We start from the raw sequence: 18,830 nt of genomic DNA, 5'->3' as shown, positions 1-18,830 counted from the left end.
TGGTAACGTAACCTTAAAGTAAACAGGTGCAAAAGTGACAGAATCTGCCTTGATTTGATAAACACTGAAGGCATAAAACGATTAGTTCAGCACTGAATGAGTTTAATTCATAAAGATCTCACTTTTAATTAGGTACTAAGATATTTAGGTAATGGATTAGAATTAGAGTTGTGAGGTTAATGAAATAATAGTTATTGACAAAAAATAAATCAGAACAAAAAACTAAAGAAAAATATGGGCAACACAAAAGAATATGCATACAACTTTACATTAGACTACTATTTTAACTTCTTATTTGTATACGTAGCTTGATTTCTTGGTGCCGATGACGTCACTTGACGTTTGTAATGAGGAAAACGACCTTGAGAATTTTGCATATCTATCCAGCATCAAATATTAATCACAGATGATTTTGAGAGAGAGAGAGAGAGAGAGAGAGAGAGAGACAGACAGACAGACAGAAAGACAGACAGACAGAAAATGTGTGGATGTGTGTGTGTGAAAGGATATATATATATATATATATATATATATATATATATATATATATATATATATATATATATATATATATATATAGAGAGAGAGACAGAGAGAGATAAAATGTGTTGATGTGTGTGTCTGAAAGGATATTATATATATATATATATATATATATATATATATATATATATATATATATATATATATATAAGGTATGTGTGGATGAGTGTGTGTGTTAGAGAGAGAGAGAGAGATCTAGCTATTGTTGGACATACGTTCGTTACGTGTGCAATTGGCTATGTAGGTGGTTTCTTAGAGAGAAGAGGGAGGAGAAGAGGAGGAGAAGGGAAGAGAGAGAGAAAGGGAGAGAGAGAGGAAAGAGAGCGAGAGAGAGAGAGAGAGAACTATCAAATAGAATAACATCTCGGAATCAAACTTGATACAATCATGCTACGTATACGAAACAAGTCTTGAGAAGTGATGATAAATAAATTTATAATCATGCCAAGATTAAAAAAACAAAGAATGAAAGATTTAATATTCTACTGTGGCGAATTTAGTATTTCATGCATTTTAAAACACAGTGTACTTACCACCTGAAAAAAGAAAATTTGGGAAGAGAAAAAAATAAGACAATATCAAGTTATGTCAGGAATGAGGTCTCTCAATATGGACGTACCATAAATATAAATATATATATATATATATATATATATATATATATATATATATATATGTATGTATGTATGTAGTTTATATACATATACATTATATGTATATATAAGTTATATATATATATGTATACATAATATAATATATATTTATAATATATATATATATATATATATATATATATATATATATATATATATATATATAACATAAGTATTGTATATATTTATACATACATACACACTCACACACACACACACACATATATATATATATGTATATACATACATACATATATATATATATATATATATATATATGTATATATATACATACATACATATATATATATACATATATATATATATATATATATATATATATATATATATATATATGAATTCTATTTAATTTTTTTGATAGGTTTGAAAGACCATTATAAACTGAAATGTAATCAATTATACTAAGACAGATAATGCGAAATTTGCAAAGGCACATTCATTTTAAGTACTCGATTGATAGGACAAAAATAAACCTATTAACTCGGGAAAAGATTTTAACTTAACAGCTATAAGATATCGTTCAATAAATTTGACTTTGACTTTGAAACTCAAAACATTTATTTTGTGGTATTACTCAACTTCCAATGTTTTCACTATGCTATGTAATCTATTAGGAAAACGAACACATATTTGATGAAATGCACTGGTACACTTACCTTGTTGTGATGAGCACTGTCTATATAAAAGTTATATATATATATATATATATATATATATATATATATATATATATATATATATATATATATATAAAATCATCACGACAGAACAACTCTTGATGAAGACCTTGGTCGATGTGTCAGTTTATATATTAGAAAAGCTGATAGGAAATGAAGAATGTCAAGGTGTACTAGAATGATGAAATATGGTTTTAATGTTATACTCGTTGCGTAAACGTGTACAGCCATGAACAACCAAACAAGAAACAATTTTTTTTGGAACAAAGGAAAGGCATCTATGCAGGCTTGTATTTGTATACATACACACACGCACACACACACCTAATATATATATATATATATATATATATATATATATATAAAACAGATAGATGCTCAAGTGCCCATAATTGTACAAATAAGTACACGAGGTCATTTGATTGGCAAGGTCGTATGGTTGAATAATTTGATTCTGCAACTGCTAATAGTGGTCTCATACGTGGAGAAAGTATGAATAAATCCCTGTATATGAAATGCAATAATTGTGTCTACTAGATTCCATTGATGTAAATTAGTGTTGACAATCAAAGTAAATGAGCTGAGATAAAACAGTCAAGGTGGAAAACATCGATTTCAGGTGGCTGAGTTTTCAACTAATTTTTATCATTCTTTCATGGATTTCATTTCATTTTTCTTATTAACTCAGGATATCACACATAAACTTACTCACGTACACGCACTCATTAATTATATATATAATACATATATATATCTATACATATATATATATATATATATATATATATATATATATATATATATATATAATATATACACGCACACACACACACACACACACACACACACACACACATATATATATATATATATATATATATATATATATATATATATATATATATATATATGTATAAAGTATAAAAGGCCTATTAAAACACTCTGGTTTAAAGGTAAGGAGTATATTTCGGTGGATTAACTCCCATCCTTATCAAGTAGTGAATCACTACTTGGTAAGGGTGGAAGTTAGTCCACGAAATATAGTCCTTACCTTTAAACCAGAGGGTTTTAATATAGCCATTTTATTATACTTTATATATATATATATATATATATATAGATATATATATATAATTATATAAATGTATACAAATATACATATTTGTATTTGGAGGCATACGAAATATATCGTTAACTTTACGTTATAACAGAACAATTGTGTTTTGCGTCCTGGGCTTTCAATAGTTACGCTATGTGTAAGTTTTAGGTAAATAAAAGGATATCTGGGTGTACATTTGCAACTGAAAAGTGTTTTAATAATTTACTGTACGCGAATTACACCGTTAATATTCGAAATAGGATATTGTTATTATTGTTGAATGTAAGCCGAATGCAACTATCTAAAGCCCGGGACGCAGTGTTACCATAAGCAAACACCACAGGCGGATGGAAAGATGGAAAAAACAGAGTATAGTCATTCAACAAAAGGAAGAAGAAGAAGAGGGAATATTAGAGTAGAAGACTTAAACTGACACACACCAGAAATAAAAATATATAGAGAGAAAAGAAACATACAAACTGGAAATATAAAATCATGGTTAATATGCTCTGGTGAACATTGCCGAAATGACAGTCCGAATCATTCCCACCACTAGTGTCATAGGACAGAATCGTGGAGAATATGTATCTGTTGACGTCCAGGAGAATAACAGCTGAAAATACAAGAGAATTAGATTGCGAATTCTATGGATTAAATCGTCAAAATTCCAGGAAATATTTTTTATAAAATGACAAGGAAATAGTTTTATAAAAGATAGGACAAGGAAATATTTTTTTAAAGGATATGACAAGGAACAATTTATTTTCATTTCGTCAACACTGAGATGACATTTGGACAAGGACAGATTTTTATTCTTAATTAGAATACAGTAAAAGTCCAAGGGAAGTTTAGGTCAGTTTATTTATGTATGAAATCCGATGAAATTTACTTTTAGGGGACAATTGTTTAGTAGACAGCAAACAGAAGAAAAGGAGCGTTTCATTTTTAAACTCACCTGATGTGGCTGCATTAGTCACTAATTCCAGTTACCTTTCTCACTTGAAGCAACCATGATCATAATGGCCCACCCCACTGAGTGAAACGCATTTAGTAGGTCTACGTCTGCTCTAACTCCAAAAAGTTTAGATGGTGTTCAAACATTCGAGTATTGTTGGAAAACCTGAATTACTGTTGTTAATTTGGTTTTTTTTGAAGCTGACGCTGAAACCTCCGCAGCCGATGTCAATCAAACTGCTTCTGGTGAGAAATATGAATTTCCGCCAGTCACAATTAGTTTCAGTAATATCAGCGGCAGGTATTTACTGTCAGCATATATATATATATATATATATATATATATATATATATATATATATATATATATATATATATATATATATATAAGTATGTATGTGTATATATCATCCCGGGGAGCAACAGCAACAAACCACAGGTTATTCATTAATTCATACTAATCAGTGTTGTCTGAGTGTTGTGTGAAACTTCATTTTACATTTCATGGGAAACCCCTTGAATGTCAAATCGGCAGCAAACTGCCATCACACTGTTGTTAATCCATATCCAAGAGAGACCAGAAAGTAAAAGGAAGGAACAAGAGATAATGGTAAAAACGCAAGGCACGGATGTCTAGAAACCGCATAATATGAAGAAGGAATTGAAATCAGAAATACAGGAGAACAGAATAGGTGGCAAAACTAAAGGAACGACAAAACATATGTCCAGATTAATGACCCTGCATCCGTAAGTTAGGGTTCAAGACTTATTTCCACTGTCGATTATTTTCACTATTTTCACGACAGGTTCAGTTAGTCGATTAAAAAATTGAAATTACGTGCAGCTCATTCTAATTTGTTTTTGTGAACCCCAGCTTATGATGAGAACTCCCAGAAAGTGGAGATAATTTGAACTTTCCAATGAACTGCCAAACATGGTCATTAATTAACAAAGAGATATTCCAGATATTATTTCTCATCTTCCCGCGGTCAGTTTTGCATGTAACCTAAAACAAAGAAATAGTCGAAATGTGGCCCTGGTTGAGTCATTCAGTTTCCTTATGCGGTAATATTTCAAAGTTGATAGCTTCAGAAGTTAGAGATGCATGTATATCTGTCTATCTATCTATCTATCTGCCTCTCTATCTATGTGTATATATTGTATTATATATATATATATATATATATATATATATATATATATATATATATATATATATATATATATATATATAGAATACCTTGACAACTTAAGATTTGCAGATGACATAGTTCTACTCAGTGACTCAGGGGAGGAATTACAAAAGATGATAGAAGATTTGAATAGAGAGAGCAGAAATGTAGGACTGGAAATGAATATGAGTAAAACTAACATAATGTTCAATGAAAATGCAGAGAGAAAAAAAGAAGGGTTATGGTCGAACCTCTGGAGATTGTTAATGAATGTACATATTTAGGACAGACAGTAAGTGTTTCCCCAGGACATGAGCCCGAAATTAAAAGAATGTTAAGCATGGGATGAACAGCTTTTGGTAGACAAAATGACATTATGAATAGTAAAATGCCACTTTCCCTAAAAAGGAATGTTTTTTTTTTTTAACCAGATGGTCTTACTAGTATTAACTTATGCATCAGAAACTTGGAGCATTACCAAAAGCTTAGAACATAAGCTAGTTACAACTCAAAGAGCTATGGAAAGAATAATGATGGGAATGACACTAAGAGACACAAAAATAGCAACATTGATACGAGAGCAAACTACAGCAGAGGATATTCTAACAAGTAAGAAAAAGAAATGGGCGTGGGCAGGATATATAATGAGTATGTCAGATAATAGATGGACGAAAAGAATAACGGAATGGGTCCGTAGAGATTGCATACGAAGCAGGGGAAGGAAGAGAAGACGATGAATTGACGAGTTAAGAAAATTTGCGGTCATAGAATTGCATAGAATGACCATAAACAGACGACAGTGGAAGGACTTGTCTGAGGCATTTGTCCTAGTCTAATAATGAAGTCTAAAAATAACTAAGCTTCCTCAGAGTTTATCCACTTAATGCTAGAACTAAAGGGGCTGCCTGGTCTTCCAAGAGAAATTTGTTACAAATCTAAAGTAAAATACTCAACTGACACACATCACCGCCAGGTGATTTAAGTCCTACTGACTGCAAACGCACATTATCCTGGAATTGTGTTCGTGGGACAGATGATAAGTGTACATCCATTGTAAAGTCGTAAAAACGTCAGATAATAATATTGGCACCATCACAGGGAAGAAGACCTATACTCTGACCTCTATAAGAACTGGAGGGGCTGTCAGGTTATGATATAAGGGCAATTCTTACGTCTTTCGTATTAGTCAGTGCTTAGTTAGTCTAAGGACAAATGTGAATTCTAAGGATGAGATAAGTGATATTAGAACTGTGGCAGTTTGCAGCGTCATAGCTGTCTAAAGAAGCCTCTAAGCAGAACAAGAGTTCTAAATAAATGTATTCCAGTTTCTATAGGGATCAGCGCAGTAGATTCTCCAGAGGTTATGGATGATAGTTGTTTTGAACGTAATTGGTCCATCTTCGAGTGTAAATTTCTCCCAAGATGCAGACTTGCCATAAAAGGTGAGGGTCAAATTCTGAAGTTACAATTCCCCTTAGGGAAAGAAAGATCTGTCTTATGAAATGTAATGGGAGGCTACAATCCACACAGAGTTGCATCTGTTCAAGAGGTAAACTTTCTTCTCAAAGTGGAGATCATTAGTTGGTATTAGATCCTTCAAAAAGTGCCGATCATTCAAACAACATGGGTATACCTGCTGTGGTTGTTTCTCCAGGGGTAGTGGGGCCTACTGAAGAAGCTGATCCTCCTGAGGAACTAGAACCTCCTGTTGAAGATCCTCCAGAGGAACTAGAACCTCCTGTTGAAGACCCTCCAGAGGAACTAGAACCTTCTGTTGAAGATCCTCCAGAGGAACTAGAGCCTCCAGTCGAAGATCCTCCAGAGGAACTAGAACCTCCTGTTGAAGATCCTCCAGAGGAACTAGAACCTCCTGTTGAAGATACTCCAGAGGAACTAGAACCTTCTGTAGAAGATCCTCCTAAGGAAGTTGAGCCATCTGTTGAGGATCCTCCTGAGGAATTAGATCCTCCTGTAGAAGATCCTCCTGAGGAAGTAGATACTTCAGTAGAGGATCCTCCTTGGGAGGTAGATCCTTCTGTAGAGGATATACCTGTGGACAGACTTGAGTCTGGGGATGTAGAACCGCCAGGAGAGGTTGATCCTCCTGAAGATAGAGAGCCTCCGGAGGATGTAGGTCCTGTAGATCCTCCTGATGTTGGAGATGTGGCTCCCATGGAAGATGTAGATCCTCCTGTGGAAGTAGATTCTTCATTAGAAGTTAATCCTGACACTGTAGGTGCTACAGATGATAATTCTTCAGAGGTATCAAATCCTTCAGAGGATGTAGTTCCTATATTAGGAAGACTTTCTTGAATAGTGTTGAACTCTGTAAATGTAGGTCCTTCAGAAGATGAAGACCCTATCACTGAAATATTTACATCAGTGAGTGGTGAACTTGCTGTGGATGTTGATGCTCCTCAGGATGAAGATGTACCTCAGGATACTGAGGAGATTATGTTTTTTTTCTATAAATGTGGAGCTAATAGAGAGGTAGACCTTGCAGTGGTTACAAAAATATTTGTTGCTGAATCCCCTGAATCTATGGAACTGTCTAATATTGTAGACCCATTAATATGTGTAAAGTCACCTCTTGCTGGGGACTCACCTGATAGTGAAGATCCTCCAGATAATGTAGGTAAAAATTGTGTTGATGAAGTACTAAGTTGTGAAGACAAACCTGGAGGTGTTGATCCTCCCGCCGTTGTGGAAGCACTAGCTCCTGTTGATCCCCCTGAAGGCGTTGAGCTGCCTGAAGTTGTAGAAGCTCCTGATGGCGTTGAGGCACCTGATGTGGATGAGCCACTTTCTGATGCTTTTGAGGTCGTTTGTGCCGATGAACCGACAGAAAGAGTAGAGCCCCCTGATGAAGGTGAAGACCCTACAGTGGGACCCTCAGTAGAGCCACCTACGGATGCAGAACTTCCTGGTAATGTAGATTTCACTGAAGATGGTGTTCCTTCAACTGAGGTTGACCCACCTGCTTGTGAAGATCCTCCTGGCTGTGTAGAACCTCCTGGGGGTGTAGATCCTCCTTGCGGTGTGGAACCTCCCGGTGGCGTAGCACCTCCAGGTGGCGTAGCACCTCCAGGTGGTGTAGCACCTCCAGGGGGTGTAGGTCCACCTGGTGGTGTAGCACCTCCAGGGGGTGTAGGTCCACCTGGTGGTGTAGCACCTCCAGGGGGTGTAGGTCCACCTGGTGGTGTAGCACCTCCAGGGGGAGTAGGTCCACCTGGTGGTGTAACACCTCCAGGGGGTGTAGGTCCACCTGGTGGTGTAGCACCTCCAGGGGGTGTAGGTCCACCTGGTTGTGTAGCACCTCCAGGGGGTGTAGGTCCACCTGGTGGTGTAGCACCTCCAGGAGGTGTGGGTCCACCTGGTGGTGTGGGACCGACGGGGGGTGTAGGTCCACCTGGTGGTGTAGCACCTCCAGGGGGTGTAGGTCCACCTGGTGGTGTGGGACCGACTGGGGGGTTATTTCCCTGGGGTGTAGATTCACCTGCTGGATTTCCAGAGGGACCTGGAGGTCCTGACGGAGCTGGTGCATTTGACCCACCTGCTGGTGTAGTTGGTGGCTGCTGAGGACCTGGTCCTGACGTTGGAGCAGAGGAGGGTCCGGGGGTCTTTGTTGTTGGGCTTCCAGGACCAGCTGATGGCGCTACCGTTGAGTCCACAGGTGGTTTTTCTGTTGGCACAACTGGTGGTTTGTCTGTTGGCACAACTGGTGGTTTTTCTGTTGGCACAACTGGTGGTTTTTCTGTTGGCACAACTGGTGGTTTGGGTGTTGGTACGACTGGTGAATCTGATAAAGTATTAATATAGAATATTTCATTTATTTCATACTCTGAAATTTTTTTAAAAATTAATTCAGGTACAGACAAATATTAAAATCAACATGATAATAAACAATGAACGAGAGAACCTTTCATAAAATCGTATATCATTTGTATAATGTAAAAACAATGAAGTGTTACTTAAAAATGTCACCAGCACACTCAGACTGAAAACTTGAACTTCAAGTTATATGTATGTATATATATATAATATATATATATATATATATATATATATATATATATATATATATATATATATATATGTGTGTGTGTGTGTGTGTGTGTGTGTGTGTGTGTGTAAGTATGAGTGATTATTCATTCAAGATTTGCTGACTAACAAATGAGTATAGGATGAAGCACATAAATCATACAATGATTGATGTATACATCTATCCTGTAATTTTATATATTTATATGTATATATATATATATATATATATATATATATATATATATATATATTTAATCCTATTTAAGGCAGCTTTTAATTCCATTAGAAATCAAATTTCTCGATTATACATATTTGAACATCGATCATTAGGGTATCTCTTTTCAACTCGTTTATATATATATATATATATATATATATATATATATATATATATATATATATTTATATATATATATATATATATATATATATATATATATATATATATATATATGTATATATATATATACACATACATATATATATATATATATATATATATATATATATATATATATATATATATATATATATATATATATATATATATATATTTCTTTGAGTGTCTCATCTGCAGAAGGCAATCCTATGTCAAGAGAGGCGTCCTTTAGACTAGATGATAGAGGGGGTGGGGGGCGGGGCCAAAGTTTGGTTCATCAGATATGCATTTAAAGGAGCAGGTGAAAAACTGTGGTAAGAAACAAAAGCGATATATCCAGGATACTGTTAAGTATACCTTAGTTTAACCAGAACACTAAGCTGATAAACAGCCCTGCTAGGGCTGGTCGAAGGATTAGTTTTTCATTTACGTGGCTAGGAACCAAATGGTTACTTCTTCTCTCGCTTTAAAATGTTCTCTTTGTTACTACGTAGGACCTTCAAAGCAGTTATGAATGTTTTGTCCTCGTCTTTTACCTGTTCCCCCTCCTGAAGTGTTACTTCCAGCACCGCCTCCACTACCTCCAGCTCCTCCGCCAGTAACTCCACATCCATCCTCAGTACCTCAGCTCTGCCGCCAGTACCTCCAGCTCCTCCAGTACCTCCAGCTCCTCCGACCTCCAAGCTTCCGCATTACCTCCAGCTCCTCCGCCAGTACCTCCAGCTCCTCCTCCAGTACCTCCAGCTCCTCCGCCAGTACCTCCAGCTCCTCCGCCAGTTCCTCCAGCTCCTCCGCCAGTACCGCCAGTACCTCCAGCCCCTCCGCCAGTAACTCCAGTACCTCCGCCAGTACCCCCAGCTCCTCCGCCATTATCTGCAGGGCCTCCGCCAGTAACCCCAGTTTCTCCACCAGTACTTCCAGCCCCTCCGCCATTACCTCCTCCGCCATTACCGCCACCTCCTCCGCCATTACCGCCACCTCCTCCGCCATTACCGCCACCTCCTCCGCCATTACCTCCACCTCCTCCGCTAGTAGTTCCACCATCACCACTAGTAACTCCACCTCCATTTCCGCCACCTTCACTTCCAGGTACTGGTGATTCCGTGTTGCCAGGCACTTCAGTTACGATATCTATGAAAGTTATAGTATGTTGAAATGTTGTGTTATATGACTGACTACAAAGCCTTCGTTGGCAGAATGAAAAGAGGAGATTCATAATTTGAGTGTGGAAATAATGACAGGCCTTTCAAGTTAAGAGTTTTCTTTCAAGGAAGAATAATGTACGAATAATACTGGCCCTTCAAGTTAAGAGTTTTCTGTCAGGGGAAGGCTAGTGTGCAAATAAATACTGGGCCTTCAAGTTTTCTTTTAAGTAAGAATAGTTTGCAAATAAATACTGGGCCTTCAAGTTTTCTTTTAAGTAAGAATAGTTTACAAATAATTACTGGCCCTTCAAGTTAAATTTATCTGTTAAAGGAATACTACTGTGCAAATAATGACAGCCCTTTCAATTGGAGGGTTAGTGTGCAAAGAGTTACTAGCCTTCAAGTTAAAGTTTTCTTTCAGGGGAAGACTATTCTGAAAAATAATTACTGGCCCTTCAAGTTCAGTTTTTTTTTTTTCAGGGGAAGGCTATTCTGCAAATAATGATAGGCCCTTCAAGTTAAAGTTATCTTTTAGGAGAGGACTGCTGTGCAAATAATGACTGGCCTTTCACGTAAAAGCTTCCTTTCAGGGGAAAGCTAGCGTGCAAATACATACTAGCCCGTCAAGTTTTCTTTTAAGTGAGAATAGTGTGCAAATAATTAGTGACCCTTCAAGTTAAAGCTATCTGTTTGGGGGATGACTACCGTGCAAATAATGACAGTCCTTCTGGTGGGGGAGGAACAGAGTGCAAGTAAGGACAGGCCATTCAGGTTGCAGTTTTCCGGTTGGGGAACAAAAGTGCGCAAATAATTACTTGTCCCTCAAATTAAAGAGTAAGAATGATATATTCCATATGTAATGTTTTGCAAAATATGGACTGCAGGAATCACATATTTTATAAACTGAACCGCGTCACGTGACATCACTGATGGTGGTGATAATGATGATGATAATATGATGTTTTAAAAGGTAGCCATTCTTTCCATGAACAATATCAATGAAATATTTTCATGAAATAAATACAAGTTACACTGCAAGACTGAAATACTTGCAAACGTGATGGTCTCATACAATGACAGAATTTTTAAATTCAATTTTTCATATTTTGATCAAGAGAAAATGACTCAGAGATTCACGATTAGTCTTTGGAAATTCTGTACGCTTGGCTCAACGCTGCCCTGAAACTGCTCGTATGATTTTGTTCGTTGCAAATCATGTTTGTGTGTGACGCTTAAGTCATGTCTACGAATACAGGAATCAAGTACATTCGTGAGCACAAATTATATAAGAAAGGTCTTTCCCTCAGGCGATTTCATTTTATTATTAATTTATATGTATCATGGATATGTCTATCAATATATATTATATATAAATATATGTATATTATATATATATATATATATATATATATAGATATATATATGTATATATATGTATGTATATATATATATATATATATATATATATATATATATATATATATATATATATATGTAGTTTATATATCTAATATAAATACATATATATATATATATATATATATATATAAATATATATGATATATATATATACTATATATATATATATATATATAATATATATATGTATATTTATATGCTAATAGTATATATATATATATATATATATATATATATATATATATGTATAAAAAAAACTTTATATTTGAGTATGAGCAGTAAATGAGTTACCATAAAACTTACCCTTTTTCTTGCAACACAAACAGCCCTTGCCACCGCACTTTCCACCATTCACGACCCCATTCTTGCACTCTTTGCCACACTCTCCCCCATTCTTCTTGCACGACTTCTTCGTCTTGCACGGGAAGCAACACGTGCAATCGCTGCCGTAGGCTAGGCTGTCTTTCTTGTCCTTCTTGCATTTGGAGCTAGAAGGAAGAACGTTCAGTTTAAAACACGAGAGTTTTCAACTCAAAACGATGAACCCTGAGTCTAAATCAAAGAAAGGTTCAGTTTATCTGTTGGTTTCACAGCTTTTCAACCCAAAAGATGGACCTTGTGTTCGTATAAAGGAAGGTTCAATTTAAGAGAATGTTTCTGAGCTTTTCAACTCAAAACGATGAACCCTGAGTCTAAATCAAAGAAAGCTTCAGTTTATCTGTTGGTTTCACAGCTTTTCAACTCAAAAGATGGACCCTGTGTTCATATAAAGGAAGGTTCAGTTTAAGAATATGTTTCTGAGCTTTTCAACTCAAAAGATGGACCATATGAATTTTATGTCAATGAAGTTTCCGTCTAAAGAAGTTTGCCTTTGTTCTTTTCAAAGGGCTGTGGACTAACTTTAAAGAATCAATTATTAATAAAGACTGATGACTTATATTGAATTATTGATGACCAATCTTAAAATAACGAAATTGTCATGTCATAGATGGAAGACTGCTTTCAGAGATTCGCTTTTTGGTGCAAAAGAAATGTGTTTCAGGGAAAAAAAACTCTGCTATCCAGCTTACGATATAAATAATCTGGTTCATTAAAATTTCTGAGATGAAAATGATTAGCGATCCGATTCAATGAAACTTTCGAGAAAAAAATAATGAAAAGTTCAAGCCAATTAAAGTTTCTGAGCAAAGATAATAGATTAAGGACCAAGTTTGCGTAGAAGTCTAAAAGGAAAAATGCATGTTTATGAAAACATCAGAGAAACAAGAATAGATTAACGATCCGAGTTACCAAGATTTCTGAGAATAAAATAATGCGATCGTTAAAGGCTCAAAGTTGCACATGTGATACCTTCTGTTGCGTTGAGTTAATTATGACTTACAAAGCTCAGTTTCAGCATTCACCAATGATTACTACAACAGTAGTGGCTACGTCAAGTAGATATAAATGGTAACAAGCAAAACAATCGAATCAAATGAAACTTCAAAACTTCAGCAAGAAACTGGAACCAAACACACAAACCTTCAAGTATAGTTTTGTTTTGAAATACTCACAGGTTTTTTCCTTTCCCTCCCAACTTTAGGCACTTGTCCTTAGCGTATTTCTTGCATTTTCCTGGAATGTTCAGGGAACATGATAAGTTATAATTGTTTGAGTGGATGTGTATGTATGTATATATTTATATATATATATATATATATATATATATATATATATATATATATATATAATATATATATATATATATATATAATATATATATATATATATATATATATATATATATATATATAGATATATATATATATATATATATATATATATATATATATATATATATATATATATATATATATACATATATATATATATATATATATATATATATATATATATATATATATATATATATATATATATATATATATATCATTATATCATTATATCATTCGAGCTACAAATGTCCTTTATATCTAATTCGCTCTACCTCGGAATTTTTTATATTTTCATATATGTACCGAAGAGTGATAACGTCAATGTCGGTCCTGATTTCGTTCCTGTCCGTTGGACGGTGGTTCGATCCCATGAGGGGACGAAATTATTATCAACTAAAAATTCCCCTTTGGTACATATATGAAAATATATCAATTCCGAGGTAGAGCGAATTAGATATTAAAGGACATTTGTAGCTCGAATGATTTATATGAATCACGGTGATGTGATAATTATTCCTATATATATATATATATATAATATATATATATATATATATATATATATATATATATATATATATATATATATAGATATATGTATATATATATATATATATATATATATATATATATATATATAAAACGTAAAATATATTAAGTACATATTACAATTACTGCAGGGTAGAATAGTGTTTGTAATTCGTAGGAATGATAAGCCTAGTAGAGAACATACAGATACCTCATCGCTGAGAGAGAGAGAGAGAGAGAGAGAGAGAGAGAGAGAGAGAGAGAGAGAGAGAGAGAGAGACTCCTGCTAAGTCGAGTGAACCTTGACAAGGAGGTCCTACGGCACTCACCCGAGAGACAGCAGACGCACTGGGCCCTGGGCTTGTTCTTGCAAGCGTTCTCGATCCTGTTGACGCATCGCTCGGGCTTCTTCTCTGTCCACTTAAGCTTCCTACACTTCCCCTTGGCCTTCGTGCACTTCTTCTTGGCTTGACACTTCTGCTTGGGCTTCCTCTTGGGCTTCTCCTTCTTCTTGGGGTTTTCCTTGTTTGTCTGGTCTACCTTGTCCTTGGCGTTACCCTTTCGTTCCTTGGCGCCTTTGGCTCCATTGTTCTTCTTCTTGTCTGCTGAGTCTCCCTTGGGTTCTGATAGGTTTCGATCGCTGGATGGCTTGTTCTTGTGAGATTTCTTCTTCGGTACTTTGACCACCTTACTGCCGTTACCACCCTTCTCCCCTTTCCTCTTGTCGCCTTTCTTTCCTCCTCTGCCTTTTGGACCGTCTGGTAAGAGAAGGATATCAGTCGGGTGGCATTTTTTGGGCTTTATGCTCTTCTCTATTATGAATCAAGACTGAAGGTGACAACTGAATATACTCACTGGTGACAATGATATACGCATGATAGCAAACTAATTCATAATGCTCACACTCATATATATATATATATATATATATATATATATATATATATATATATATATATATATATGCTTAAAAAATCACAGTAGATGCGCGCGACTTCATTAAATATGCGAATACCACAAGAAAAAGATAGGGAAAAATCCAAGCACTTTCGTCTATACTAAGACATTTACTAAGACATTGTCTAGTAAAGACGGAAGCGTTTAGATTTCTGCCTATCATTTTCCCGTGGTATTCGCATATATATATATATATATATATATATATATATATATATATATATATATATATATATATATAATATATACACACACACATACGCCTTACCTCTTTCCTTCGGACGGCCATTCCCCGTTTTGTTACTCTTTTTCGGATTTTTATCTCCTCTTCCTTGGCTCTTCTCCTCCTTCTTACCCTTATCCTGTTTGGCACCCTTTCTTTCCCCCTTCTTTCGTGTCCCCTTTTCTCCTCCTCGGTTCGTTCCGTTCTTCTTTCCCTCTGGTTTCACTCCTTTCTTGTCCTGCTTCTTATGTACCCGCTTCTTCTCGGACTTCACTTTGGCTCCTTTCTTTGGCCCCTTGTCTCCGCTATTCTTTGGCTTCGTCTTCGGACCCTCGCCTTTGCCCTTAGCCCCATCCCTCTTCTTGGCCGGATCCTTCTTCTCACTGCGTTCGGGACCCTTCCTTCCGCCCTCCTTCCTCTCCTTTTTGCCCGGCTTTTTCCCGTCGCCACTGCCACCACCTTTCTCCTCTTGGGTTACGGCTCGAACCACTCGGCGGTTCGATTCCAGAGACCGAAGATGGCTTCCGAGGGCGTCTTGCTTCAGCGGCAAATTGGCATCGTCGTCGTTTTTGTTGTTCTTGAAGGGTTGGAGGGCGTCTCTGGCGGTCTCAAATTCATCTTCTAAACGGGACGAGGCCGCCTTAGCGTGAATCTGATTGACCTGGGGGGAAAAAGAGAGAGACGGGCAGGTGTGATAAGCTTTCTAAAGGCAAAGCGGATAGAAAGGAGTGATACACTTATTGAAGTCAAAAGTAATAGGTAAGGAGTGGTTAACTCTAAGAATACACGACACACAGATGGAAAGGCGTTATAAACTTTCTGAAGGAAAATCAAATAGCCAGGGATGGGAGATAAACTTTCTGAAGAAAAAAAAAAGAAAAAAAAGACAAGACTCACAGACGGTAAGGAGTGATGCACTTTTTGAAGAAAGATCAAATATCCAGAGAGGCGTGATAAACTCTTTAAAGGCATAACAAACTGACAGAGAGGGGTGAAAAAGCTCCTAGAGTCAAAACAAATAGACGAAACGGAGCAACAACTTTCGAAGGAAAACTAATAGACGTAGAAACCGTCTATTTCTCTTTGCCTGAATGATGGGAAATGTATAATTTGTTATTTACAAGAAAGCCTGAAAATAACGGGGACATCTTACGGTGTATAATGATGGTAATAGTTTCTATTTTACTATAACTCTGTTTCTCATTACAGTTATCGTTGGAATATTCACTGGAATGAAAGAGAAATGCGAAGCAAAAGTCAATGAGGAGTAGAAGTCAAGGAAAAGCATGTTTTGTACAATCAGAAATAAGGCACCTCTATACTCCATAGCATATGGCCTGAACGGCATTTCTTTCTATTTTTCATTATTAAGTCTTCCACGTGCTGAAATAATTGGAAACGTCATTATAAGGACGAATTGCTGTCATTCTTTCATGTTGTTTGGGAGGGCGGAAGAGAAAATTACATTTTTTATGTCATAAATTGAATACCTGCGCTTCCAACATTTAGAGAAGGTAAACCATCAGGTTTTATCAATTAATCTTAAATAGGTATAGGAACGAGTTGTCATGATTGATCGTCTTTAAATTATTGGTTTGGATATGAGAAAAAGGATTTTAACTCTAGAAGTTGTTTGGGAATCACTGAGTAACTGCAATTTCATTATAAGTTATAAGACCAGATGCTATCTTAGAGAAGATTGCGATACACACACACACACACATACAAACACCTCTGCAGAGGTGTTTACTTGTTTACCTGTTTTTCTCTTTGTATTTGTTTGGAAAATGTAATTAATATTTCAATTGTCTGTATATCGTATATTGTATTCCCGTTAATCGGGTTTGTAGGCAGTCTGTTTCCAAGTGATATAATTTTTTCTAATATGCTTTTTGTTAATATTTTTTAATATTATTTTCATATATTCCCGTAACTATCAATAATATAATCACTATTTTTTTCTACTACTACCTCAGCAACTGTGTGGGTATTGCCAAGTGTCATTTTTATCACTTTAACTCGTGTACCAAGTTTACGTGTATATGTATATGTGTATATGTATGTATGTATATGTATATGGCCTCGCGCTTTAAATAAAGATGACTACTATGACTTATAGACTTAAAAGTTGTTTCGAAGTGATTTCTTCTTTTGATTCCCATTTTGGATTCTATAAACTGTAGCGACGAACCTACCGGAGAGGTGTGAAGAAATCGAGGTGTGAGAGATCACACTGACTGTTACAAATACCCATTATTGCCTGATCATGACACCTGGCATAAGGCAGCATTTCGTAAGACCCCAAAGCCTAAACACACCAAAAACACCTGTCTTGATTCTCCAGTTGCTGAGAGCTATTATACAAACCGGATCTAATGAGTCTGACAATTGGAGGGGTGTTGTAAGGACAGAGAATAGGGTTATATAGGGTATGAGAATAGGGGTAGGTAGGGCGTTGTATGAACAGGGTTAAAATAGGGTGTACGAATAAGGTTGAAAATGATGTTGTATGAATGGTTAAATAGGGCATAAGAATACTGTTAAATAGGGTGTTGTAAGAATAGGGTTAAATATGGTATAGTGAGAATAGACATAAATAGGGTGTTGTAGGAATAAGGTTAAATAGGGTGTTGTATGAATGGAGTTAAATGTGGTGTCGTAAGAATAGACTTAAATAGGGTGTTGTAGGAATAGGATTAAATAGGGTGTTGTAAGAATAGCGTTAAATAGGGTGTTGTAAGAATAGCGTTAAGTAGGGTGTTGTAAGAATAGCGTTAAATAGGGTGTTGTAAGAATCGCGTTAAATAGGGTGTTGTAAGAATAGGCTTTAATAGTGTGAATAATGATGCAGAAAAAAGATAACTGATGCGGAAGAGGAACAGAAAGACAGGTGTCAATTGCGTGTCGGCTGAACATCTGTCATCAACCGGTAGCTGTTGTTTCACAGACTGATTATCTGGACTCAGGTGGCATCGTTTGGTTGATTGGACGGAATACAAAGGTCCATACCAGGCCCCCTACTCCCTTTCGCGCTTTGCCACAGTGCGAGCATGACTTAGAAAATGACTGTAATTTATTTTATTTTATGGAGTCGACAAACTGGGAATTACATTCACTGTTATTTTGAAAGTAAGACATGAAAACAATGAGTTTTTGTACATTAGCACGAACAGACTGACCTTATTGGAAAATCTATTAAAATTTTAAAAAAAATGACAACAATAGTTTACCAGGTTTTCGACTTTAAATTCTCTTGCTAAACATTTTGAATAAAGACAAATTTCTCCCTGAATGATATCAA

The 18,830-nt window shown here is 35.7% G+C and overlaps 1 protein-coding gene across 7 annotated transcripts in view; it reads right to left on the bottom strand.

Annotated features, from left to right (window-relative positions):
- Positions 1-18,830, bottom strand: part of LOC135201421 (serine-rich adhesin for platelets-like) — a 36,872-nt gene that overhangs the window by 14,203 nt on the left and 3,839 nt on the right. Inside the window, exons 2-9 of one of the 7 annotated variants that reach the window (XM_064230333.1) lie at positions 15,575-16,190; positions 14,679-15,107; positions 13,660-13,720; positions 12,410-12,594; positions 10,239-10,673; positions 10,079-10,144; positions 7,797-8,918; positions 6,753-7,310 (exon numbers count right to left, since the gene is read on the bottom strand). In XM_064230333.1, the coding sequence (XP_064086403.1) occupies positions 6,753-7,310; positions 7,797-8,918; positions 10,079-10,144; positions 10,239-10,673; positions 12,410-12,594; positions 13,660-13,720; positions 14,679-15,107; positions 15,575-16,190 (3,472 nt within the window). The remainder of the gene's footprint in view (positions 1-6,752; positions 7,311-7,796; positions 8,919-10,078; positions 10,145-10,238; positions 10,674-12,409; positions 12,595-13,659; positions 13,721-14,678; positions 15,108-15,574; positions 16,191-18,830) is intronic. The other 6 variants (XM_064230351.1, XM_064230343.1, XM_064230368.1 and 3 more) reach the window with 6 other exon arrangements.

Source organism: Macrobrachium nipponense, chromosome 23, assembly GCF_015104395.2.
Source record: "Macrobrachium nipponense isolate FS-2020 chromosome 23, ASM1510439v2, whole genome shotgun sequence".
NCBI classification, from domain to species: domain Eukaryota; kingdom Metazoa; phylum Arthropoda; class Malacostraca; order Decapoda; family Palaemonidae; genus Macrobrachium; species Macrobrachium nipponense.
This window is presented reverse-complemented; position numbering and strand designations above follow the sequence as displayed.